This window comes from Megachile rotundata, chromosome 3 (assembly GCF_050947335.1).
Source record: "Megachile rotundata isolate GNS110a chromosome 3, iyMegRotu1, whole genome shotgun sequence".
NCBI lineage: Eukaryota > Metazoa > Arthropoda > Insecta > Hymenoptera > Megachilidae > Megachile > Megachile rotundata.
In genome coordinates this window covers 17,937,407-17,963,804 of record NC_134985.1, presented here as the reverse complement: position 1 = coordinate 17,963,804, position 26,398 = coordinate 17,937,407, and the positions used below count along the sequence as shown (strand labels likewise).

Below are 26,398 nucleotides of genomic sequence, written 5' to 3'. Positions count from 1 at the left end.
TATATTAAAAATCCACTGTATCTTTAATATTATGACGTGTCATTAAATTATCTCCATGTTTTTCCTTTTTTACAATTTTTATCTTATATAAAATACGATATTGCAGCTGAGAAAAACTTGACGTAACACTGCCACCTTCACGATTGTGCTAACCTAACCTTTCTTGACGTTAGGGACAAGCGTAGCACTCGATCGTTGAAGCTTTAGGAGCGTAAATTTTGTATTGAATATTGGAAGGTGTTTATATACCTAGAAAAACAAAATGGGGAAAGGATTTAATAATTATATGTGTAAAAAGTTCTTCCATCCAGCATCTCGGGATAATTTGAAACGAGTAAGCATCTTTTGTTTGCATATTTTTATAGGTTGACTCTGTTATGTGCGACTTAATTCGCAATTTCTTTTTCATCAGGTATGGATGGCCGAACAACAAGCCGAGGCTTATAAGAAAAAACAAGAAGAATTACGTGTTCAATATGAAAAGGAACAGGATCTTCATAATAACAAGTGATTACAATAATGCCTTCCTCAGTAACCAAATTCAGAATTTATTTTTTAACATTTTTACTGTATTTGTTGCAGAGCTTTATTAAGTAAAGAAAGCAAGGATAAACTAAGTGTAAATTTTATGTATGAACCACCACCTGGTGCAAAAAAGGAAAGAGAAAAAGAAGATAATGAGCCAGAATATAAATTCGAGTGGCAACGTAAATATAATGCACCGAGAGAAAGTTATTGTAAAGGGGATAGTGAAATAAGAGATCAACCATTTGGTATTCAAGTACGTAATGTACGTTGTATTAAATGTCACAAATGGGGGCACATAAATACAGGTTTGTATAACCATAACAGTAACATATGATGGCATCAAAATATATAATTAAAGTAAACTGATTATGATTATGGATCTAATTTTACAGATAAAGAATGTCCATTGTATAGCCAAGCAATGAGTGTAGTAATGGCAAATAATTCCCAAACTCCATCAGCTCCAGACGCGTTAACACTAGTTCAACAAATGAGAGAAGATGGTCTAGCGCTTAAGAAGTAAGTACCAAATACCACTTTTCTTTGTAACTGAATTCTTTATCTAAAATAATCTATGTTGTACACAGATCTGCTCTAAGTGCCCAGCAACATTTACGGGTTCCTGAGCATGAACATCTTATGGTTTCAGACGATGAGGAACAGTCAGAAATCTCATTTTTAAAGACACTCTCCAAGAGAGAAAAGAAAAAGTTGCTAAAGTAAGTTTCTTCTGTACTTATACAACATACAATTATTTATACAAAATTAACTTGGGAAACATTGATTACAGGAAATTACAGCAACTTGAAAAAAGAAACAAAAAGACAGCAAAACAAAAATTAAAGAAAAGAAAAACTAAACGTAAAACTAAAAACTACAACGATAAGGATAACAATAGCAGTTCCAGTAGTAGTACCAGTAGCAGGAGCAGAAAAAGAAGTATAAGTACCAGCAGTAGCAGTAGCAGCAGCAGCAGTAGTAGCAGCAGCAGCAGCAGTAGCAGCAGCAGCAGTAGTAGTAGCAGCAGTAGTACTAGTAGTAGCAGCAGTAGCAGTAGCAGTACTAGTACTAGTATCAATACAGACAGTAGTAAAAACAGTATGAATAATATGGATAAAATTTCTAATGGTTCAACGTCAAAAAAATTGAAGAAGAAGAGAAAGACGAAGAGGAAGGAAAAAGGAGATTCCATGTCAAACGACAACGCGAGGCATTATCGTCGAAAGAAAGACAAAAATAAAACAAAGAGTCGAAAGGGAGAAAATGACTTTAAATATGATAAAAAGAATAAATACAAAAAATCACGTAAAGCGGATGGAGAGAAAAGCAAACATAGAGATTCTACTTATAAGAAAAGGAAAGCTACAGTATTTAACGAGGATAAGAGTAGTGACCACGAAGATAGAAAGAAAATCAGACGGTTTTAAAATTGTTTCTATATGTTGAAAGTATATAATAAATTTGATTAAATGTCATATATGTATATGCGCGCACCTATATTTACTGTTAATACAGAGCACAGAATACACGAATAAAACAAAACCGTACGCATGTACATTTTTTATCTACGTGCAAGAGAAAATACGATTGAACACGAACATAATTGCTAATTATACTACTAAACTATACATATAATTGATTTAAAACGTTAGCATCGTTTTAAATCTATAACGGTACAACTTTTATAAATGTTTTATGCGGAAAACAATTGTAAAAAAAATTCTTTGATAAATATTTCTCGAGAATTGTACTATTCTAATTGTAAAACTGATATTCCAATACATGTTCTAATAATAATATTAATCACTCAATTTTTTGTTTTTAAATTGCCTCAGAATACTCGTTGATAAATATTTAAACATTATATATACAAAAACGAGGTAAAATATTAACTAAATTATAGTACAATGTTGCTGATAGATTATTTTAAATAGACATATACGCATACGTATTTAAAATTAGAACGTACATTTCTTTACATCATAATTTTGTTACAGAAAGTATAGAAGTAAAACGTTCGATTACATATCGAGCCCAAACAAACGAGAGAGCATTTTTGTATCTTTGAAATGTACATACATATACATGTATATATGTGTAATATACAGATGTATATGTATAATGTATATATTTATGCATATATTTATTTTACAAAGTATCAATTTATCACCCTTAATATTTTTCTTTTATAACACAACTATTAACAAGAATTTTATACTTATTCACTACACACGCGTGCCTGTGCGAGTGTGCATATATTTTTCTATGTAAAGTTAAATACTATTCAGCTGGTAGCTGTGAACACTTGGGCAGTTTAAATTTTTTCATGTAATTGTCACTTTCACCATGATTACACGGAGTAGAATCGGATTATTTGGCGGAAAAGATACGACCAGCTACTGCAATTTATTAATAGATCACTATTCTTGGCAAAAGCAAAATTAATTTGATTGATCGACTTTGTCTCCGATTCTACTGTAACAAAGATCAGTGTAGGTTTTATGTTTACAATATTATCTTTTCTTTATCGAATAACATATCATTAAAGTAAATTAATTTTATAACAAAACAAGACTACCGAGTCTAAATAAATTCGACGTTCTAATCTACACAACATAATCCGCACGAATTCCATATTACGTTTATACAAAACACTTAAATAAGTTTGGAATGTACGTATTTATAAACACTCCTTCTAAAATTATACAGTTAAATGAATAAGTAATTGAATTTGTGATTTTTACAAAAAAGTAACTCGAAAGTAACAGTACATTCTTTAACGTTTCGTTTAGAGAAATTTTTCAATATATTTAAATTAAATAATCTTATCGATCTAATTTTTATATACTAGCAGTGAACATTTTAAAAATCTGAATTAGTAATTGCAATGACGGGACTGTATTTTACATCAAAAATATTTTTTATATCTTTCAACGGTATAGCGTCTTTTTCAAAAAAGAATGTACTTGTTATTATTAGATACCTACATATATTTACATAATGAAAATACATATTTTAATTCTTTACACCATAAATAATCGTCAGTCACATTAGAACAGGCCTACATAAGATTTGTACAGGAGTAGCACCACTGCTCTATAAGCGTAAACTCCTTTTGACGTTTAGAATCATGTGTTTCTAAATATTTATATACGTAAGTAAATTGCATTATATTCCCTAAATGTGACATTTAGATTATTGAAACAACAAAAATAAGTAAGCTAGAAAATGTTCTTCGGTTCTACTGAGCCTAAGATAAAAGTTCAACATTTTCTCGTATGTTTATGCATATAAATCACTAAACATGATCTATTAGTAAATTTATATACATCATTCGAGTTTTTTTTTGTCCATATCATTTGAACGTACTGTGTGGTGTTTAAAAATTGAACAGTGGACCTATATCCTTCATTTCGGTATCTTCCATATTATTTGAACCTACCACATGATGCCTAGAAATTAAAAAAACGGCTTTTTCCAGTAAAAAAAATGTAACGAACGAAAAACTCTTACGGTTACATTATGCGCAAAATATTCGTATTCTTTTTCTTTCATACATCTGAAATAGCTCGACAGTACCTGTACTGATGAAACTGTGACGAGGTACGTAGGTGAGCATCAGGTGATCTCGAAGGCAAATTGTGAACGCTTCCACTAAATCCTGTACTTACAAGACCTTTTCGTGGACTTCTGGCATTTACGACTCTTGGTTGCGCATACATTTCTTCTAGAACACTCGGTGCAACATACGTAAATCCCTGTGAACATTCCATTGAAATATAATACTTCCCTATAAACATGAAACATTGAGAACACCCTGTTACTTACTTGAAAGATCATATTAGCAGATTCGCTTAATGTACTTTCAACTGGAGAATCAACAGGAACGGTTGTTGTAAATTGTTCATCGAATTGAGACGTATCATCGGCACTTTTCTGTATAAATTATAACATTTACTTATTTACAACTTCAACTGTCCGTTGTAATAAAAAATACTTACTAAGGATGGTTTAAAAGGAGGTTCTAACTTCTTTGAAATTACATCTTGCCAATTAATATGTTTGAAAAAATTGTGATTCATAATTTGTTCAGCATCTTCGGGCCCGGATCCTAGTCTCTGCAATACCTGTCTCTGTAAATTACATACAGAGCATGTTTACAATATGAACACTTGTATAAACAAAGTTGTTATATCATACAAATTTTGTCAATACCTTCAATAACCTTCGTATTAAATCTTTTGCATCGGATGTTAAATATAACGGAAGATTTAATTTTCCTCGTAAAATTTTTTCAATTGTTTTTCTTCTATCATCTCCCGTGAACGGTGGCTGTAAAAAAAAGCAGCGTATAGTCACGTTTCTCTATTTAATTGATAAATTTGAAAATTTTCCTGTTTCTTTGTGGTTCATTTAAACCATATACCATTCCAGTAAGCATATCAAACATAAGAGCACCCAAACTCCACCAATCAACTGCTTTTCCATGTCCACTTCTTGTTAGAATTTCTGGAGCCCTAAACACATCAATAACAATAAAAATTACAACATATGTATTTGATAAGTTACAATAAAGAATTAATAAAATTACTCACATATATTCTATAGTTCCACAAAATGTGTGGGTCACTGTACCCTCTTGAATGTGTTCTTTGCATAAACCAAAATCCGTTAGCTTAACATGACCTTCACCGTCTAATAAAATATTTTCTGGTTTCAGATCTCTGTAAAAGTAATTAACATAGTTAAATGCATGCAGCTATGTATTTTAAATAGTACTATTAACAAAGATGTTATACCTGTATATAATACCCTGATTATGAAGATGTTGTAGCGCGAGAATAATCTCAGACAAATAAAAACTATCGGCATAAAGACAAAAGAAACGTTAATCTATGTATTCTTAGATTGTTATCATACGCATAATATTTACACGTAAGTATAAGGTATTATATATTGTTTGAAATATATTTGAAAGGTAAGATAACATACCATGCTGTATCTTCTAAGAAAATGCCTTCTCTATCTAAATATGTAAAAAGCTCTCCACCACAAAGATATTCCAAAATTAAGTATAATTTACCACCAGTTTGAAATGCGTACATTAAATTTACAATGAACGGGTGCTGCAACAAAAATATGGTAAATATTTCATTGTTAAATGCAACAGATTTTACATACTTTTACAGCTTCTAAGATATTCCTCTCTGCCTTTGTGTGAGCTGTATCCTTCTGACTTCGTACAATAGATGCTTTTCGCAATACCTAGGAAAAGAGAGAACTATAAAGCGTTTTGTACACGTGTGCAGACATGTAAATAATTACCTTCATAGCAAAGATACTGCCTTTGTCTTTTCCAGTAACTTTTTTAACTTGAAAAACTTTTCCATATCCGCCTTCTCCTAGAATCTTGCATAGTTCAAAATCTTGAGGTCCAGTCTTCTCTTGACCCACATTGACATTTTGTTCCGATAATTGAACTCTTTCTAAATCATCAGATCTGAAACAAAAAAATTTATAATTTAGGGTTTTTAACAAGAGGAAAAATTAAAGGCAAAAAGAAGAGAAGCAGCAAAAGAACATTTGACATCATACACAAATTAACAACATCATCATCTTATGAATAATGTACAATTTAATTATAAAGTTAAACATTATATGCTGTAAGATATATTAATACTTACTCTAATATGGTATTTACATTGGTGGCATGATTATATTCGTCCTGGAACAAATAAAATAACAAGAAAGAAACGAGAAGGATAATGATAATTACAAAAATTTCATGAAAAACAAAAAATCCATTATGAAACGAACTTCTCTGCTTTCAACAATATCGTCATCTGACTCGTCTTGATTTACGGAATCTCCTTCGTGTAATTCTATATCGAATACTCCAGCCATTCTTTCTACGCTGTAATCACATTTAAAACCTTTTCTCGTCGATAGTTTTAATTGATCGTAATAAGTTCAAATAACGTAGATGACTACGTAAGTGCGTAAACGCGATAGTATGTTAGTTCTCTTTATTTGCGTGTTCTGCACTGATTTTCTGACGAATAGATTGAACTGTATATACACTGTCGTAAATAAAAAATAATACGTGAAATTACATTTAATATCATAAAAGATACATATACATTATTTTGTTATTATTATTATTATTTTCTCTTTTAGCGATTAAACAGAAATGTGGACAATTTTTAAATAAAACACACGATACAAATACCTCGACTAACAAAATATAGACTTAGCGCGAATACTACTTTAATCGAGCATGAAATATATAAGAGACTCGTAGAAACTTTTAAAAGATCCACGTTCTTTTGCAGTAGCAAAACGAAAACTGAATGTATTTCATGAAGCTTATTATTTATTAATTAGCGAAGTATGAACTATTACATAAGTTGTTTCTTTTTCAGCGTAATTTTATACGCATTATTTCTCCCATTCATTTTTATACATTAACGAAAAATTAAAGTTTCAAAGTATAGTTTTCCTTTTCTTTTGTAGAAGTTCATGTAAAATCATATATATTTGCATCTTTTTTAAACGCGGCAGAATCGTTTAATTAAATTTATGTATCTAATATACGAATAAAATCGTATTCAAATCTTATTTCGAATACATTATCGCAGTAGAAGAAATATAATATCTTGTTACTACGCCATCTATAAAGTACCACTAAAATTCTAGAGGGAATAGAAACGTCGAAGTATTTTCTCGATTGAACGTGTGAATGTAAAGTAAAACGTTTTCAATTTGCTCTGCAGGTGTTGCGGAGCAAATATCGTAGTTAATATCATTTAGCGTGACTTAAAACAATCATAACGTCATTGTTTTATCTATTTGTAGGTATACAAATATAATAAGTTCCAGTGTATTACTATTAACGCGTTCCTATAACGGTTATGTTTGCTTTCATGTAAAGTCGATGTAAGTTAACAACCCATCATTCCAAGATAGAATAAAATATTGTTATAAAGTCAATATTTACTACAAACAATAAATAAATATGATTCAAGTAACATAATGATATATTTCATGTCGCTTTACACAATTGTATGAAACCTGCGATTCGCTTACTATTTTGGTAATAAGAGGTCGGCTTCGAACTTCAAATTTTTCCGGCTTAGCTGATATATTATATTTTTAACCGTTTTCAATATATTAGCATCATCTTTGTTGCTACTGCAATATCATTTTAGCATTTTACTTCAAGTAGACTATTTACATATTATGTATCTTTATTAAACATCATTGAATGTTATATTACTTTATTCCTTTCAGAAATTTGACTGAAAAATGTCGATTCCACCATATTTATTGGGCCCAAACCCATGGGCCACCATGATGGCCCAACAGCAGGCCCATGCACAATTAGCAGCGGCTCAGGCTCATGCTCAAGCAGCTGTACACGCACAAGCTGCGCATCATGCTCACATGCAAGCAATAGCAGGACCACCGCTTCCACAAATGCCGAAACAACCAGAAGTTTTATCGGAAGACAAGTTACAAGAGAAAGGTATTACAGAAGTGGTGTTTGTGTAACATGTATAACTTTGAAATTAAAGTTTACCACTTTAGAAAAATTATAGGTAAATACATTTAACTCTTTGTACAATTGTAGCACAAAAGTGGCAACAACTTCAGTCAAAGAGATTCGCGGAAAAGAGAAAATTTGGATTTGTGGATGCACAGAAAGAAGATATGCCACCAGAACATATTAGAAAAATTATTAGAGATCATGGAGACATGAGTAGCCGGAAATATAGACATGATAAACGTGTTTATTTAGGGTATGTTACTTTTTAAAGAAATGAAGACAAGAAGAGTGGTTGTCTAATTCCATTCTTTCCTTTATAGAGCACTAAAATATATGCCTCATGCAGTTATGAAGCTTTTAGAAAATATGCCCATGCCCTGGGAGCAAATTCGAGATGTAAAGGTTCTGTATCATATCACAGGTGCAATCACGTTTGTAAATGAAATCCCATGGGTTATAGAACCTGTATATATTGCTCAATGGGGGTAAGTTAAAAAAGTATACCTGTATTATATATATAATGGACAAGTATAGTTAAATGTACATGACTTATCTTCTCTTTCTTTATTCAGTACAATGTGGATTATGATGCGACGAGAAAAAAGAGATCGTAGACATTTCAAAAGAATGAGATTCCCACCATTCGATGACGAAGAACCTCCGCTAGATTATGCGGATAACGTTTTGGATGTAGAACCTTTAGAAGCTATTCAGATAGAACTTGATTCAGAAGAAGACGAATCTGTTGCATCGTGGTTTTACGAACACAAACCACTTGTTGGTACTAAGTAAGTATAAAATAGTGTTCTAACTTAATTCATGTAGTAAAATATATCGGATATTGAATTTTTTATGATGAATCGCGTAGGGGTCCTGAAATCAACTGACATGTGAGTTGATAGCTGTAGTAATCCATAGTCTTGTCCGAGATAGGTACTATGGGTTACTATTAGCCAGACAAAACGCTTTACTGAATTATTCAAAATATCAGGAAAAATATATTATTTGATAAAATTTTGTTTAATCACCAATTTTAATTATTATTGCAGGCACGTAAACGGATCAACTTATCGAAGATGGAATTTAACTTTACCACAAATGGCAACATTATACCGCTTGGCTAATCAATTGTTAACGGACTTAGTAGATCAAAACTTCTTTTACCTGTTTGACCCAAAATCATTTTTCACCGCAAAGGCACTAAATATGGCTATACCGGGTGGTCCAAAATTTGAACCACTTGTGAAAGATTCAAATGCAGCCGACGAAGATTGGAATGAGTTTAACGATATAAATAAAATTATTATTAGACAGCCTATAAGAACGGAATATCGTATCGCATTCCCATATTTATATAATAACATGCCACATTTCGTGCATTTATCGTGGTAAGTATTTAATTTATTTTCCACTATTTCCACACAAGTTTTAGGACTTATCAATTATTAGTATATTATAGTCTTACTAGCAGTGTGGTAAAGAAAAGTGGTGATTGTTATTCGTACCCTTTGTAAAGTATAAAAGGGAACTGCTGATATCACCTACAATGATTCTTAAATTAATAGCAATAGATTAATTCTATGTTTTTCACTAGGTACCATGCACCAAACGTTGTTTACATAAAAACAGAAGATCCTGATTTGCCTGCTTTCTACTTTGATCCGTTAATCAATCCTATTTCACATAGGAACTCGTTAAAGGTAAATTTTATCAGACATATTAAATATGACTAATTAAATAATTAGCGGTGAAATATCAGATATGTATTTTTTTAGACCGTGGAACCACAAATAGAAGATGACGAAGACTTCGTGCTCCCAGAAGAAGTACAACCATTCCTCCAAGAAACTCCTCTGTACACTGACAATACAGCAAACGGAATCGCTTTACTGTGGGCTCCTAGACCCTTTAATACTCGTTCCGGTAGAACTAGAAGAGCTATCGATATTCCGTTAGTGAAGTCCTGGTACAGAGAACATTGTCCACCCGGACAACCCGTTAAAGTTCGTGTCAGTTATCAAAAATTGTTAAAATATTTCGTGCTAAACGCCTTGAAGCACAGACCTCCAAAACCACAGAAGAAACGCTACTTATTCCGATCGTTCAAATCAACGAAATTTTTCCAAACTACTACAATAGATTGGGTCGAAGCTGGTCTACAAGTATGCCGACAGGGATACAATATGTTGAATTTACTTATTCATAGAAAAAATTTGAACTACCTTCATTTGGATTATAATTTCAACTTGAAGCCGGTCAAAACCCTTACGACAAAGGAGAGGAAAAAATCTAGATTCGGAAATGGTGAGTATATTATTATACGGCTTCACTTTATAAGGTGATAGATATGACAACATTTGATTTTTACAGCTTTCCATTTGTGCCGTGAGATTCTTCGTTTAACGAAACTAATTATCGACTCTCACGTTCAGTATCGTTTAAATAACGTTGACGCGTTCCAATTAGCTGATGGACTGCAGTACATTTTTGCCCACGTTGGTCAATTAACTGGAATGTATCGGTACAAATATAAATTGATGAGACAAATCAGAATGTGCAAAGATTTGAAACATTTGATCTACTATCGTTTCAATACGGTAAGTTATCAGAGTGTGTAAGAAAATATATTCATGTGCTTGATGAATCAACTATTGGTATATTGTATAGGGCCCAGTCGGGAAGGGACCTGGATGCGGATTTTGGGCACCCGGTTGGAGAGTATGGCTTTTCTTCATGAGAGGAATTACTCCATTACTGGAAAGATGGTTAGGAAATCTGTTGTCTAGGCAATTCGAGGGTCGTCATTCCAAAGGTGTTGCAAAGACTGTAACGAAGCAACGAGTGGAGTCACACTTCGATCTTGAATTGAGAGCATCGGTAATGCACGATATTGTGGATATGATGCCAGAGGGAATTAAGCAAAATAAGGCACGAACGATTCTTCAACATCTTAGTGAAGCATGGAGGTGTTGGAAAGCGAATATTCCTTGGAAAGTTCGTATTATATTCTTTTTCCATTCGTTAGTTATCTGTACCTTTATCGTAACATCCACATTTTTCATCGATGTCTATAGGTTCCTGGATTACCAATACCAATCGAAAATATGATCCTTCGTTACGTTAAAATGAAGGCAGACTGGTGGACTAACACCGCTCATTATAACCGAGAACGTATCAGGCGTGGAGCAACTGTGGATAAGACTGTTTGTAAAAAGAATCTTGGACGTCTCACTCGACTTTACCTTAAGGCCGAACAAGAACGACAACACAATTACTTGAAGGTATAATTTATTAATAACTTAAGATTGTTTCGCTACCATCCAACAATTGCGTGGCTTTATCTTCAAATGAAAATTCTTGTATACAGGATGGTCCATACATCTCTCCGGAGGAAGCTGTAGCTATATATACCACGACCGTGCATTGGTTAGAATCCAGAAGATTTGCTCCTATACCTTTCCCACCATTATCTTACAAACACGATACTAAACTTTTGATATTAGCTTTGGAACGTTTGAAGGAAGCGTACAGCGTCAAATCGAGGTTGAATCAAAGTCAGCGCGAAGAACTTGGCTTGATAGAACAAGCGTACGATAATCCACACGAAGCTCTCTCTAGAATCAAGCGTCATCTTCTGACGCAAAGAGCGTTCAAAGAGGTAATGTGTAAAAACTAAAATCATTTCATTTTCTGTATACTTAAATTTCATCCCTCATATTCGATTCGTAGGTTGGAATAGAATTCATGGATCTGTACAGTCATCTGATTCCCGTTTACGACGTCGAGCCCCTCGAGAAAATCACGGATGCTTACTTGGATCAGTATCTATGGTACGAAGCGGACAAGCGAAGATTGTTCCCTCCTTGGGTGAAACCCTCCGATACAGAACCACCACCACTATTGGTGTACAAATGGTGTCAGGGTATTAACAATTTACAAGACGTTTGGGACGTCAGCGAGGGAGAATGTAACGTATTGTTGGAATCAAAGTTTGAGAAACTGTACGAGAAGATCGATCTTACGTTGTTGAACAGGCTTCTCAGATTGATCGTGGATCACAACATTGCCGATTACATGACTGCAAAGAACAACGTCGTCATAAATTACAAAGATATGAACCACACGAACAGTTACGGAATAATTCGAGGGTTACAGTTCGCCTCGTTCATTGCGCAGTACTATGGATTGGTATTGGACTTGTTGGTTCTTGGATTGCAAAGAGCCAGCGAAATGGCTGGTCCTCCGCAGATGCCGAACGATTTCTTGACCTTCCAGGACGTGGCTTCAGAAACGGCACATCCGATCAGATTATATTGTAGATACGTGGACAGGATACATTTATTCTTGAGATTTTCCGCCGACGAAGCGAGAGATCTCATTCAGAGGTACTTGACCGAGCATCCAGATCCCAACAACGAAAATATTGTTGGTTATAATAATAAGAAGTGTTGGCCCCGGGATGCACGAATGCGACTCATGAAGCACGACGTTAATTTGGGTCGCGCCGTGTTCTGGGACATCAAGAATCGTTTACCTCGTTCCACTACCACGATACAATGGGAGAACAGTTTCGTTAGCGTGTACAGCAAAGACAATCCAAATCTGCTATTCAACATGAGTGGATTCGAGTGCAGAATTCTACCAAAATGCAGAACCACTCATGAAGAGTTCACACACAGAGACGGTGTGTGGAACTTACAAAACGAAATCACGAAGGAGAGAACTGCTCAATGCTTTTTGAGGGTGGACGACGAGAGTCTGCAACGATTCCACAACAGAGTCAGACAAATTCTGATGGCATCTGGTTCCACCACGTTCACAAAGATCGTCAACAAATGGAACACAGCATTGATAGGTCTGATGACTTACTTCCGTGAAGCTGTAGTTAATACACAAGAGCTGTTAGATCTGCTGGTGAAGTGCGAGAATAAAATCCAGACGCGTATCAAGATCGGACTTAACTCCAAGATGCCTTCGCGTTTTCCTCCGGTCGTGTTTTACACACCGAAGGAGTTGGGTGGACTCGGTATGCTTTCCATGGGACACGTACTGATACCCCAGTCCGACTTACGGTGGTCGAAACAAACCGACGTTGGTATCACTCATTTCCGTTCGGGTATGAGTCACGACGAGGATCAACTGATTCCCAATTTGTATCGGTACATTCAACCCTGGGAGTCGGAGTTCATAGACTCGCAGCGAGTATGGGCGGAGTACGCGTTGAAGCGTCAAGAAGCCAACGCGCAAAATCGCAGACTTACCTTGGAAGATTTGGAGGATAGTTGGGATCGTGGTATTCCTAGGATAAATACATTGTTCCAGAAGGACAGACACACTCTTGCGTACGACAAGGGTTGGAGGATACGTACTGAGTTTAAACAGTATCAGGTCTTGAAGCAGAATCCATTCTGGTGGACACATCAACGACACGACGGTAAACTATGGAACCTGAACAATTACAGAACCGATATGATTCAGGCTCTTGGAGGTGTCGAGGGTATTTTGGAGCACACGCTGTTCAAAGGAACGTACTTCCCAACTTGGGAAGGTCTTTTCTGGTAAGATATCTTTCTTATGTTTTTTAATATTTAAGAAACTCAGATCACATTTTTCAATTTAGGGAAAAGGCATCTGGATTCGAAGAATCTATGAAATACAAGAAATTAACGAACGCCCAGAGATCAGGTTTGAACCAAATTCCAAACCGTCGATTTACTTTATGGTGGTCACCGACTATCAACAGGGCAAACGTATACGTCGGTTTCCAGGTAAGGAGCATTTCTTCTTATAAGTTTCAATTGTTGTAAAGACGTTTTGATTATTAACCGATTGTTTACTCGTTAGGTACAATTGGATCTGACTGGAATATTCATGCACGGTAAAATTCCAACTCTAAAGATTTCTCTGATTCAAATATTCAGAGCCCATTTATGGCAAAAGGTGCACGAGTCGATTGTTATGGACCTTTGTCAGGTATTCGATCAGGAATTGGATGCACTAGAAATCGAAACTGTTCAGAAGGAAACTATACATCCTAGAAAATCATACAAAATGAATTCTTCTTGTGCCGACATTTTACTATTCTCTGCTTATAAATGGAACGTCTCTAGGCCATCTTTGCTCGCGGATTCAAAGTAAGCAACAACTTTAGCTAAATAGCTAACTTTTCTCTTGCTTCTTACATTCTAACGCTGTGATATTTTCTCAGAGATCTTATGGATAACACTACCACACAGAAATATTGGATAGACGTACAACTTAGGTGGGGAGACTACGATTCACATGACATTGAAAGATACGCTAGAGCGAAATTTTTAGATTATACGACGGACAATATGTCCATTTATCCATCACCGACAGGATTACTTATCGCTATTGATTTGGCATATAATTTACATAGGTGGGTATTTCATTATTGTTATACGGTAGCAAAGAATGTTACTGAAATTTTATTTTCTTGACAGTGCGTATGGCAACTGGTTCCCAGGATGTAAGCCTCTCATACAGCAGGCGATGGCAAAAATAATGAAAGCTAACCCTGCTTTGTATGTACTGCGAGAACGTATCAGGAAAGCGCTGCAACTTTACTCTTCAGAACCCACGGAACCGTACTTGTCCTCGCAAAATTACGGAGAACTCTTCTCTAATCAAATTATTTGGTATTGCATTATTTCCTTCATCATCTATTTAATTAAATGCATAGACAAACTTCTAAATCTTCATTTTTAATTAAATCTTCATTTTCGTGTTTATCAGGTTCGTCGACGATACCAACGTCTATCGTGTTACAATTCACAAAACGTTCGAGGGTAATTTAACCACGAAGCCTATAAACGGTGCGATTTTCATCTTCAACCCTCGTACCGGTCAGCTGTTCTTGAAGATCATTCACACGTCTGTTTGGGCTGGTCAAAAGCGTTTAGGTCAAGTACGTAAATCGTATTCCATCGATATGTGATCAAGTTACTTTGTTACATGAATAATTCTACATAATAATGAAACATCATTGCAGTTGGCAAAGTGGAAAACTGCTGAGGAAGTAGCCGCACTTATTCGTTCGTTACCGGTGGAAGAACAACCGAAGCAAATCATTGTAACCAGAAAGGGAATGTTGGATCCTTTGGAAGTGCACTTGCTCGACTTCCCTAATATTGTGATCAAAGGGTCGGAGCTGCAGTTACCGTTCCAGGCTTGCTTGAAGGTCGAGAAGTTTGGTGACTTAATCTTGAAAGCTACGGAACCGCAGATGGTGTTGTTCAATTTATACGATGACTGGTTGAAAACCATCTCATCATACACGGTAATCTATTGATTCATCAGATTATTCAACATCAGAGCATCACCTATATAATTTTCACATTCAACAGGCATTTTCGCGTTTAATTTTAATTCTCCGTGCATTGCACGTTAATACCGAAAGAACAAAGGTTGTACTGAAACCTGATAAGACAACCATCACGGAACCCCATCACATATGGCCCTCTTTAACAGACGACGAGTGGATCAAGGTTGAAGTACAATTGAAAGATTTAATATTGGCTGATTATGGTAAAAAGAATAAGTATGTATCGTGGTACAGTATTAACATAATGTTTGAACGAAGTTTACGAGTTAATGACTGACCAAATAATTATGTTTTAGTGTGAACGTCGCATCGTTGACTCAGTCAGAAATTCGAGATATCATTTTGGGTATGGAAATCAGTGCACCGTCCGCGCAACGTCAGCAGATCGCCGAGATAGAAAAGCAGACAAAAGAACAGTCGCAGCTTACGGCGACGACTACGAGAACCGTGAACAAACACGGAGACGAAATCATTACTGCGACAACCTCCAACTACGAAACGCAAACGTTCAGTTCGAAAACCGAGTGGCGCGTAAGAGCGATTTCTGCTACGAATTTACATCTCAGAACGAACCACATTTACGTATCGTCGGACGACATCAAAGAAACTGGTTACACTTATATTTTACCGAAAAATGTACTCAAGAAATTTGTTACTATATCGGATTTACGAGCGCAGGTACGTGATACGTCAGATAAAAGTACATGGGTTTGCAATCACTGATTAGTATTCATACTTTTGTTTCTTCAGATTGCAGGGTATTTGTATGGTATTAGTCCACCGGATAATCCACAAGTTAAAGAAATTAGGTGTATAGTTATGGCTCCTCAGTGGGGAACTCATCAAACGGTTCACTTACCCAACACGCTTCCAAATCACCAGTACCTGAAGGAAATGGAACCCCTGGGTTGGATACACACTCAGCCGAACGAATTACCACAGTTATCGCCACAGGTTGGTAATATAAATTGCTGTCAAGTACGCAGTTACATACTCCTTTATTATATAAATCCATATTCTTCAGGATATATCCACCCACGCCAGAATAATGGCGGAAAATCCAATCTGGGACGGAGAAAAGACTATCGTTATAACTTGCAGTTTTACTCCGGGATCTTGTTCCCTTACGGCATACAAATTAACGCCTAGGTTCGTATTTATCTCTTTCTAACTTTCTTTCTAGCACTCTAATCTTCATGTCACTTTACTGAACTCGTTCATTTCAGTGGTTTCGAATGGGGAAAACAAAATACTGACAAAGGAAACAATCCCAAAGGTTATTTGCCTAGCCATTACGAAAAAGTACAAATGCTCTTGTCCGATCGTTTCCTCGGATTCTTCATGGTTCCCAGTCAAGGATCCTGGAATTACAACTTCATGGGTAATGATTTTGATTTTGCCTTTTATGCTGCTATTCCAATTCATGTGATTAAACAATTTGTTTGTCCACAGGAGTAAGACACGATCCCAACATGAAATACGAGCTTCAGTTGGCGAATCCGAAAGAATTTTATCACGAGATTCACAGGCCAGCTCACTTCTTGAACTTCTCGAGTTTGGAGGATGGAGAAGGAGTAGGGGCCGATCGGGAAGATGTATTTGCTTAAAGAAGAAAAAAAGCTTTAAGAGAGACATTGTGTTTACAGGGATGAACAGTCTTTTCCTTCTTTTTCCCTTGAAGTGTACTAGTAGAATACAAGTTTTTTATCGAATAATCTACACATAGGCGTTGCGTTACTTTTACGACCGCGGGTCTTCAAATACATAACTTTTGATTGATAGATGAATTACATGCATATAATAGTATTACGTTGAACATTGATTATTTTGTACTATATTTTAATATCTCTTTATAATAAAATACATGTATTGTATGTGTGCGTGTACGCGTGCGTGTGTATGTGTCTGTGTGCGTGCGTGGGCACTTGCGTATGCAAATTAAATACATAAGAAAAATGTACAAAATTTTCAAATACTTGACATCGTAAAAATAGCGAATAACATAGATCTTAAGATACACGATGGCACGCATTTTCGTCATTTCCTTTGCAATAAGCATAATTCGACAAACTTTGAACACCACAAAGTTTCAGTATTTCGTAGTAAGAAAAAACATCCTCACTTATTCAGCGTTATTCCTGTCGATATATTTAGCGATACGTTTCCTTACAAATAAAATGATGAAACTGGTAAAAAATATTCTTCCTCGTATATCGAATCGACAACGCGAAATTAAATTGTAATGATAACCCATCGATGACTAGATAGATAAACGTATTTACGTAAGTAGATACGTTTCCGTGAAATATTAGGAGCAACCATCTGCGTCTCGTATTCGTTTTATCGTCGATTACGAACGCGTGCATTGGTATGCTATGCGTACCAACAATCGAGTCGATTGTTCTTTTCGATGAAAAAAAGAATACTCGTAAAGTATATATGTAATCGCGTTTCGCGATTAATCGTATAAAATGTAATGAACCGCGTAAACGATCGAAGGTGATTTATCGGCTGTTTTAAACGGAATCGTCGTTATCAACGAACGGTGTCTTGTTCCGTGAGGTGGGATCGCTTGAGTAGGGTATAATCTTCTGTTGCAGTGGTGCTGCCGATGTACAAGTAGTACGAGAAGTGGAGCTGTGATACGCGCTGCGGGTAGAGTTTCTTGACAGAATGTTGTTTCCATGACAACCGAGTCGTTTCAAGAGTAGCCGTCTGATTTTATCTTTCCACACGAAAATCAAGAAGATAATTACACCCTGCAAGGTGTTGGTAAGATCCGTCAGGTACCAAATGTATGCCGGTGAATTGTTGCACAGCCATGACACTATTTCCATCGACCAATTAATACCCATCACGATGAACAGCTTCAGATATAGATTGAACCTAGATAAAACACATAAAAAGTTAATAACATAAATGTATTTTCTAAGTCGGTATTACAGTCTCATGTGGGATACACCATCCACAGGGGAAAATGTATACTACTATAACATCGTCTGTGACATTAGTAGATAAAATCAGGAGCATATCTCTAATATCCTTATTTTTGAATATTTGACAATTCGGGGATGATTTGAAAGTGACATCGGAACATTGAACTCGAATGTATATAACAGACAGTTCTGTATGCTCGTAATACGCAGGTAGACATAATACGCATAAAGCGTAAAAGAAGGGCGGCAAGATGAAACGTGCGACCATGTACGAGACCACGGTCGAACGGATGTATTTGTTGCTCAAGTGGTAGCCGTCGTTACGAAAACAAATCGAGGCATGGGAAAAATGTTCGTTCCAGTCTGTCTATGAGAATATCCAAAAATAATTTACCCGTCATAACTGCGCGATAAGAGCGGCAAACGATCAGGGTATATATTTGCGAACGTCGAAGAGCATACATATGTTTCAATTTATAACCGAAATGCGGTACAAAACATATTTCATTTTCAAAAGAATATTTCGATCGTTGGTCTTCTACTAAGGGGAAGGGAAGGGAAAGAACCAACCATTGCTTATTGTCGTCGTGACGTCTGCTGTCGGTGCCTTTCAAATGATGAGCCGTGTCCTTTTTGTGTCGCACGATCTTCAACGCCGTCGAAATGAAAAGGCATATGTTGCATACAACAGTGACGCCCATAGGTCCGTAAAAATAGATAGCCTTTGCCTTATTTGCTGAAAAGTCAAAACTCGTGTTTAACCTCGTATCGGTGTCTCATAAAAGATCGGTGTTACGGAAAATTTAAGAATTTAAAAATTATCATGTTTGCACTGTACAATGAAAACCTGCGTTGCACCCGAGTGTATATTTATTTTGCATGATAAAGAAGCGGACATTTTAGTATACTGCTATAAGAAACATACTGTTGAACCAGCAACTTTGTACCCCAAATTCTGGTTTGACAAAGTGTTCCGGAATATTCGGAAGGAAGTCCATAAGAATGCAAACTCCGGTAAGCAGTAATGCACAGCCCCAAGCATAGATGGAGTATATGCAAAATTTCTTGCGTTCCCTTTGGATCATGCTGCCCTGCAGCGAGCGGAAACCTCTGGAAATCAATCGGTTACCTTATTGATAATACAAACAACATAGAACAGAAACTAAACTTTATATTATTGTATATACTTAAATTGTATATATTTAAATTTCGCGCTCATCGATCACGATCGATACCATATTGCGCTTTTCATTCTGCGTACCTATATTCATGTTATTTACCTTTTCGCGTCGTAATGTCTAATGGCGCGCCACGTGCGCACCACATTCTGGATGCATTATTATTAAAACCGCATAAACTATCGTTATTTAAGTCCGCCCAATCATAACACTTATTATAGATCAGAATATAGAGATTTTAGTTTGCTTGTACCTCGGAATGGTTCCTTGCCAAGTTGCGATTACAAAAGTTTCGCTTCGAATAAGATTTACGTCACTTCGAATAAAGTTGAAATTGACGTACGTTCTTTCAGTTTTCTCATTATCCAGTAATTATCCTGGGGGATTACACGATACGCAAGAAGTAAAAAGGTATATGACAAAGCGACATTTGTGGTTTTAGATGACGCATCCATTTTCCGTCCACACGTTTCCTATCACGTTTTCGTGAAACTGTCACGATCGACGCGATCGTTTCGATTCGTTTGACGCGTTCGATAATCGACAAATGTCGTTCTCAATTTATCGCTCGCATAGAAACACGGGGGGTAGATCACTTGAAACAGTGGTTACTTTTATTTATGGTGTTTGCTTTTCTTTGTATTCATTGCCGATTATTACTGAGAAAAATACGCGATGTGTATGTAATATAATAGCGCAGTTCAGAAAGAATAATCGACGGTGACAAAGAGATCGTACATGTCAACAGTGGGAATAGGGAATAAGAATACGTGAAATATATACGCAGTCACGCCCTACATAATCGCGTGATAAAAAAAGGCTTGGCAAAACGAAAATGTGATTGCGACAGCAATGTGTCATATCAATGATTTTATACTAAACCAAGAAAAAAATATGTTCGTCGTGCAAAGAAATATTTTGTAAAATTGCCTACTATATCTCCTACGAGAAATTCTGTTTTGAATAGGTTATGATTCAGGATCTTTATGCCATTTCTGCCGCCAGATTATTACAAGACCACTGTGCGACGTCTCTCAAAATCTTACCCTCTTTTGTTCGCGGAATGTTTAAAAATATCGACGCGATGTATCAAGTACAAGATTCCTCGAAAAAGCAAATTCGTTTCGAAGAATAATTGAAATACGAGAAGATCGAAAGTATAAACGAAATTCGTCACGGCGTAAAAAAGATACCCTAGTAATATTCCGAGGACGATATGCGTAGAAGGACAAAGCACATAAATTGTAAACTCCATTAAACGTAGTAGCTATCAATTAACGAAGAAACAATTTTGACACGTCGCATCGCGTCACGCTGCGTTGACGCGCTCGTAATTAGTTAATTAATTGTATCGCCTTCGAGCGCAAGAATTCCTATAACTTATTTTTACGTTGGAACTTGACCGGTAATTTTACTGAAAACAATTCGAACGTTAGGGTAGAAATACGGGCTCGGCGTTGGCGTTGGCGTTGGCGTCGAGCGATTCTCAGCTTTAGAGATTTGTTTGGACGATACGTCACGATTCGTTTGCCGTACACCTGGTGCTTTACACTCTACTCTATAGAATATGCGAATAAGTAGAAACTTTTAGAACGGTTCCACTTAGTATGCTTCATCTAAAAGCTACAACTGCGATCTACGATGTCTTCATCTTCAATACACTTCCTACAACTTACGCATACAAATAAATTTTAATGAACTTTTGAAGCATGGCAATGATTTTATTGAAAGCTTTTATTTGTGACATATAAAGAAAAGTACCAAGCGAATTCAAATCCACGTTCGCAATAACGGAAGGTGCGCGCGCAGACGGAATTTATCGCACTACTCGAACGTCGAGATAAAATACCCCAAATAGAATTCGCAAATCGAATCTCGATTAGATATCGTTCACGCAATAACTTAAACTTTTACCAAAGGTACACATATCGAATTTTCGATTAAAGATAATAACTTTGTCTCACAGCCAGAATTATATTTGATTTTGTTACGTCACAAATTGTTATAACTTGAAGTTACGCTAATTAAGTCAAAGGCATCCTAATTAGTGAGTTTATCAGTATGTACGCCGTGCCAGGGAAAATTATACGAACACAAATTCGTGGAAACGAATACTCGTTACGTCGTTATTAGAGAAACGGTCTGTATACAGAATCGAGATTAAATTGATCGATCGAAAGAAACGAGACGCTCGTTAGCGGCGACTATTGACAATAGAGGGAGCATGATATCGAATCAGGAGGGTTGCTGGTGTAAATTTTTCTCGAATGTCAAATGAAATTTTTTAACATAGAAATTTTGTTATTTGAAAGTTTAAAAATTTAGAGACTTAATATTGTAAAATTGGAATCTGAAATTTCAAAAATAAAATATTCTGAATATCGAAAAATTCGAAAATGTGAAACTGTACGAATTTAGTAATTTTATAATAAAAACTAATAAATTGTTCATAAAATTCCTGAATGCTAAATTTCGCATACAAAAGAGACACGAATGCAGAATACTCCACACGACGCATACTGATCGAGAAACACGTGCGAAGTAACGCGACGAGATTATCGAACGAAATCGAATCGAAACATTAGCGTCACGTTTACGCGGTAAAGCCACTCGAGAGGAGTCGTTTGCTTACTCGTGGACCGATCGAAATTAATTTAAGAATGTTTACCGAACTTACGCATACGTCCACACGGTTTACGAACCGGATATTAATTCGCGTTACGTCCCTATCAATTTTCCTTGATGTTTGTCAACTATCTAATTTCTCCTCTTCGATCGAGGAATAACGAGCCGACGCGACGTTTTAAATGTGTACGACGCCTCATCAACGACAATTAATCGTTTTTTCGATTCGTAAAACTTCGTCGATCAACTGATCGATACCCGTAGCGAAACGAGTTTCGAGAAGTAAAGGAAGGATGAGTAAACCCAAACATTTTGAACAAATAAAATAAACAAAATTTTACGATACGATTGTAAATTATGAACATCACTTACCCAAATGTCCACCAAATGTCGAAACACATGACGTTCAGCCAAAAAAAGCTGGCCAGGAAGGAAAAGTGGATGATGAAAGCTGAAAAAAGACACTAGTTAATGGTTACCGCAAAAGGCGCGAGCGAGTAGCATAGGCGTACGATATCGATGCATCAAACGATGCAAAGCTATCGAACTATTAAAAAAAAGGGGAAGAAAAACAGAAAGAAAAAATGGGTGGGGTTAATCGGGAAATATATAAATACCGAATGCGATGCAAAGAGGATCGGAAATTTGATCTTGCGGTGAGATTTGTAAGACGGCTAATATCACGTAAGCAACCAATAGCGAACCGATGTATCCTCGAAGCGTGCGACCATGCATATTATTCAATTCCGGTAAAAGTAAGTAAACGAGAAACGTGGCGAACAAGAATGGCACCGACACGATTAATCCGACGGGAAACACGATTGTAATTTGATCGGCATCCTCTGTCAGTTGGGAGGTGTCGTCTTCGAAACAAAGGACCACGTAGTACTCGTCACTGTCAGTGATGCCGAGACAATATTCTTCGTCTTCGAGAATGACGTTCTCTGCTACTTTATAGATCGAAGCGTTATCGAGAAGCTTGAACTCGTCTTCCGGATACTTTGCTGGGTTAAGATTGTAGCTTTGACGGTTTTTGCAGGCATATCGAATAAATAGATCGAAACAATTTCGATTGGGTGTTTCGACGAGCATCGTGAAATCCTTCGAACGATATATCGACGGGAAACGATAAACCGTGCCGTTCGTCTCGAAACATTGACCGTCCGACAATCGGTTCATCTCCGGGCAGCACAAAGGCACTCGAGGAATTTCGCCGATCCTCGTGATGGAATCGTTTCGTTCGATAAAGTTGCATTGCATTCTCGATTCTCTGGTACTGTTTGCCGTCACAAAATCGAACGAATCGATCGAAATCGCACGCGGCACTCTCGATTCATTAGGGGCTGAATCGATCGAATCGAACGACTCGGGGGGTTCGATATAATCGTCCATCCACGAAAACGGTTCGACCGCGGTGACCGCGAACAACAACTCGATCGCGATGAAAATAGTCGATCGATGATTGCGATCGACGCGAGACATCTTGACAGATACGTCTTTGTTCACCAACTGTCGTTTATCGTGGAACCGTTCGAGTTCGAGCTCTGGCAGAAACCGCACATATTATCGCGCCGCCAGGAAACCTCGCTAGATTACTAATGTCTACATTTTTTCCTTTTCATTTCTTCCCTTCCTCTTGGTTTATTTATATTCGGAGAATGCAGGGAAAAAGTAATCATAACCTCTAAATAACATATGACATTTTAACAATGCCATCTTTGAAAAAATTGTCAAACTTTATTTTTAGTAAAAAAGAAAACTGACGTGTCGATTTGGTATCGATAAATCGTCGCGCCAAGATGTCATGTAGGCTGCAGTAATCAGTATCTCTTCGTTATCGCATGTAGTATACACGCATTGTATGTATCGGAAGCGGTAAGACGATAATGGTAAATGTAGCGTACGATCGCTCATTTAAAATCCACCGTTTCGGTCAGCCTAATGGTGAACAAGATGACCTAAAAATTAATCAAACTCCTTCGCTTCCTTTGGTCTCGAACGCGTGTTTAAAACTTGTTTTTCTTCCAACGCGTCTTCCAACGTTCGAAGTTAAATAAGCCTAAGTTTTTTATCGTACAATACGTAACAAGGAAACGATCATCACGCAACGTACATGGAGGTCGAACTAAGCGATAGATCGATTGATCGCGACGACTTCGCAAATCGACGTAGCGTGTTTAAATCGTTGAGATGTAACGACAAATATTCGATATTATGCTACATCTGATGACGTCGCGACACACGGTGATTACCACACTTTATTCTTTATCACGCAAATTCCATTAATTCGTACTTGTATACTCGCGAACTTTCCGTAGGGAATAAAAGGAGGATTAATTGGATGCCAGCGGATTCAAATTTTTTCTACGCCATAAATGTGTACCCCTGTGACAGCAGCTTGCATAAACGCAAACACGTAGGTAAATAGGAAAAATTGTGACGCTTGTACCCTTGTAGATGGGTGAACTTCAGTTTTAACAGTTCAATAAATACTTGTTTTTAATATATTCGAAGTTGATAAAAATTTCATTTTTTTAAAGGATTCGAAAGGAAGGAAATAAGAAAATAACTAAAAATAAATAGAGTAAAATGCTTACCTATCGTACAGCATATGGTGAAGGGCAAGTTGGAGGAGATGGTGGTCAATATGAAGAAGGTGTACGCTACCACGAGAGAAGCTACGTAACACATCAGTGTTTTTCCGTAGAGGTTTCTCAATTCTGGAATGATTGCATACACGAGGAAAGTGATGAAGAAAAACGGGATGGAGACTATCACGCCGATATTGTAAGATTTTTGCCGTATTTCGTCTTTGGAAGGAGGAAAATTCGACAGACATACTATAGCGACGATTTTCTCGAAAGACTCTTTCCAGTCGAAACAGTAAGTCCATGCTGCAAATTTGTTCGTAGTCATTTGAAGGGTGCCGTTCGCCAATAGAACGAATGCGTCGTCATTGTAGAGTTCCGGCTGAAGCAGAAACTTGCCCGTGCCCTCAGGACACTGCATATCCTCGACGAGAACGAACAAATCGCTTAAACCGGATATTCCTTGGATCTCGGTGGTTAATTGGCGCTGTTCAAGCTTAAGATCCGGTGCGAGCTGACCATTCGTTAATCGAGTACAATTTGGTCGAATGCTTGTTCCCAAAATCTCATCTCGTCTGCAACACTTCCTCAAGCAAAGTCGTATATTACACACGCATCCGTAAGTCTCATTTCCGACCACCCGATAAGAATTCGCCGGATACACCAACCGGTCGTGCACTAAACTTCCATTGTCGAGCCTGCTAATTTTATGTCCTTCCAAAACTTTGCTAGGAAACGGGCGGCAAAATGACTCCTCTATCGTGTCGATCCGCTTCCCTTCGATCCCACTCGACCAACCGATCATAACCAACCAAATTATACGAGTTAACATGATTGTTTACTACGCGATCACGTTCGCACCTATTATCCTTTTTTTTTTATTCGTAAACTGTTTATCTTAAACTTGCGTTTGAAAAATTATTGTCGACGCGATGAATCGTGAAGCTCACGAACGACTGCCCTCCGAATTTTTCGATTGTTCGTTACATTACCGCGTGCCTGATGCCGCGCGAACGCCACCCAACACTATTACGAGATATAGCTTCCTTCTCATCGACCATCTACCCTTGCTGATTTTCTCACCATTCGCGCCTATGTACGCACGGTACTATGTACCGTCCATCGATCTTGATAAGGTTACGATCGGTAACTAGAGCGCAGCACTTCACTCGAGAACTTTCCCTTCATCAATGTTTTCTTTCATCGAACGATCGAACGTTTTTTACCGTTGCATAGATCTAAGCGAAACCGCTACGTTTATTGCTTTATAGATTTTGTTCACTTCGATTTCGAAACAATTTGCCATGGCCACGTGTACAGATGCGTTCCGTCATTGAATCTGCACGTGTTTCGCCAATTTTTTATATTTCGTTCGATTATAAATACAGCGAATTCGTTGGAAAGCTAGTTTGTAGTATATTTTAAATTGATCGCGTTGAATCGATTGTTCAATCGAGACGCAACTCGATTATATCGAATAGTATATCGTGTTCAGTTCAAAATATTTTGGGAAATTTTTATAAAAGTATTTTTAATATTTCCAATTTCTTCTAAAATATTTCAAATATTGCGTGTCGACTTAGTCACACTGTAAAGCGATATATGTATATTAATTCAATATTCTGAACATATTTTAATTTTCTGTTAAAAAA

General features: G+C 36.7%; 4 protein-coding genes across 9 annotated transcripts; 2 read left to right on the top strand and 2 right to left on the bottom strand.

Annotated features, from left to right (window-relative positions):
- The first annotated feature begins 194 nt into the window (after nucleotides 1-194).
- On the top strand, nucleotides 195-2,339 carry LOC100880641 (corepressor interacting with RBPJ 1). The gene is made up of 6 exons (XM_003703070.3): nucleotides 195-334; nucleotides 413-507; nucleotides 583-833; nucleotides 921-1,047; nucleotides 1,116-1,247; nucleotides 1,319-2,339. The coding sequence occupies exons 1-6, from the start codon at nucleotides 263-265 to the stop codon at nucleotides 1,953-1,955; spliced, it is 1,314 nt and encodes a 437-aa protein (XP_003703118.1). The 5' UTR covers nucleotides 195-262; the 3' UTR covers nucleotides 1,956-2,339.
- Nucleotides 2,006-6,883, bottom strand: LOC100876507 (ribosomal protein S6 kinase beta-1). 2 transcript variants are annotated; one of them, XM_012284827.2, is made up of 14 exons: nucleotides 6,758-6,883; nucleotides 6,346-6,608; nucleotides 6,213-6,253; nucleotides 5,854-6,028; nucleotides 5,710-5,793; nucleotides 5,521-5,654; nucleotides 5,328-5,390; nucleotides 5,124-5,252; nucleotides 4,955-5,045; nucleotides 4,744-4,860; nucleotides 4,530-4,661; nucleotides 4,357-4,464; nucleotides 4,108-4,286; nucleotides 2,006-3,980 (listed from the first exon to the last, which is right to left on the bottom strand). In XM_012284827.2, exons 2-14 carry the CDS (start codon nucleotides 6,430-6,432, stop codon nucleotides 3,908-3,910), a joined length of 1,413 nt encoding a protein of 470 aa, XP_012140217.1. In that variant the 5' UTR covers nucleotides 6,433-6,608; nucleotides 6,758-6,883; the 3' UTR covers nucleotides 2,006-3,907. The 2 variants fall into 2 exon arrangements, with proteins under 2 accessions (XP_012140217.1, XP_003703081.1); XM_003703033.3 differs by having other exon boundaries at nucleotides 6,346-6,824.
- Nucleotides 6,884-7,208: 325 nt separating this feature from the next.
- Prp8 (pre-mRNA processing factor 8) lies at nucleotides 7,209-17,441 on the top strand. Of its 4 annotated transcripts, XM_076529374.1 has the most exons (26): nucleotides 7,211-7,269; nucleotides 7,384-7,464; nucleotides 7,819-8,053; nucleotides 8,159-8,327; nucleotides 8,395-8,559; nucleotides 8,647-8,862; nucleotides 9,124-9,462; nucleotides 9,669-9,774; nucleotides 9,850-10,378; nucleotides 10,445-10,671; nucleotides 10,742-11,068; nucleotides 11,149-11,355; nucleotides 11,442-11,732; nucleotides 11,804-13,632; nucleotides 13,695-13,842; nucleotides 13,919-14,208; nucleotides 14,283-14,474; nucleotides 14,539-14,733; nucleotides 14,831-15,002; nucleotides 15,087-15,374; nucleotides 15,442-15,635; nucleotides 15,716-16,097; nucleotides 16,170-16,373; nucleotides 16,444-16,568; nucleotides 16,646-16,800; nucleotides 16,872-17,441. In XM_076529374.1, exons 3-26 carry the CDS (start codon nucleotides 7,834-7,836, stop codon nucleotides 17,024-17,026), a joined length of 7,125 nt encoding a protein of 2,374 aa, XP_076385489.1. In that variant the 5' UTR covers nucleotides 7,211-7,269; nucleotides 7,384-7,464; nucleotides 7,819-7,833; the 3' UTR covers nucleotides 17,027-17,441. The 4 variants fall into 4 exon arrangements, with proteins under 4 accessions (XP_012140215.1, XP_076385490.1, XP_003703080.1 ...); XM_012284825.2 differs by lacking the exon at nucleotides 7,384-7,464 and having other exon boundaries at nucleotides 7,209-7,379; XM_076529375.1 differs by lacking the exon at nucleotides 7,384-7,464 and having other exon boundaries at nucleotides 7,209-7,383.
- LOC100880527 (putative G-protein coupled receptor Mth-like 3) lies at nucleotides 13,694-26,348 on the bottom strand. Of its 2 annotated transcripts, none has more exons than XM_003703069.3 (5): nucleotides 24,756-26,348; nucleotides 22,531-22,609; nucleotides 19,281-19,465; nucleotides 18,926-19,091; nucleotides 13,694-18,305 (listed from the first exon to the last, which is right to left on the bottom strand). In XM_003703069.3, the coding sequence occupies exons 1-5, from the start codon at nucleotides 25,576-25,578 to the stop codon at nucleotides 17,936-17,938; spliced, it is 1,623 nt and encodes a 540-aa protein (XP_003703117.2). In that variant the 5' UTR covers nucleotides 25,579-26,348; the 3' UTR covers nucleotides 13,694-17,935. The 2 variants fall into 2 exon arrangements, with proteins under 2 accessions (XP_003703117.2, XP_012140216.1); XM_012284826.2 differs by lacking the exon at nucleotides 24,756-26,348 and adding an exon at nucleotides 22,776-24,035.
- Between the last annotated feature and the right edge of the window lie 50 nt (nucleotides 26,349-26,398).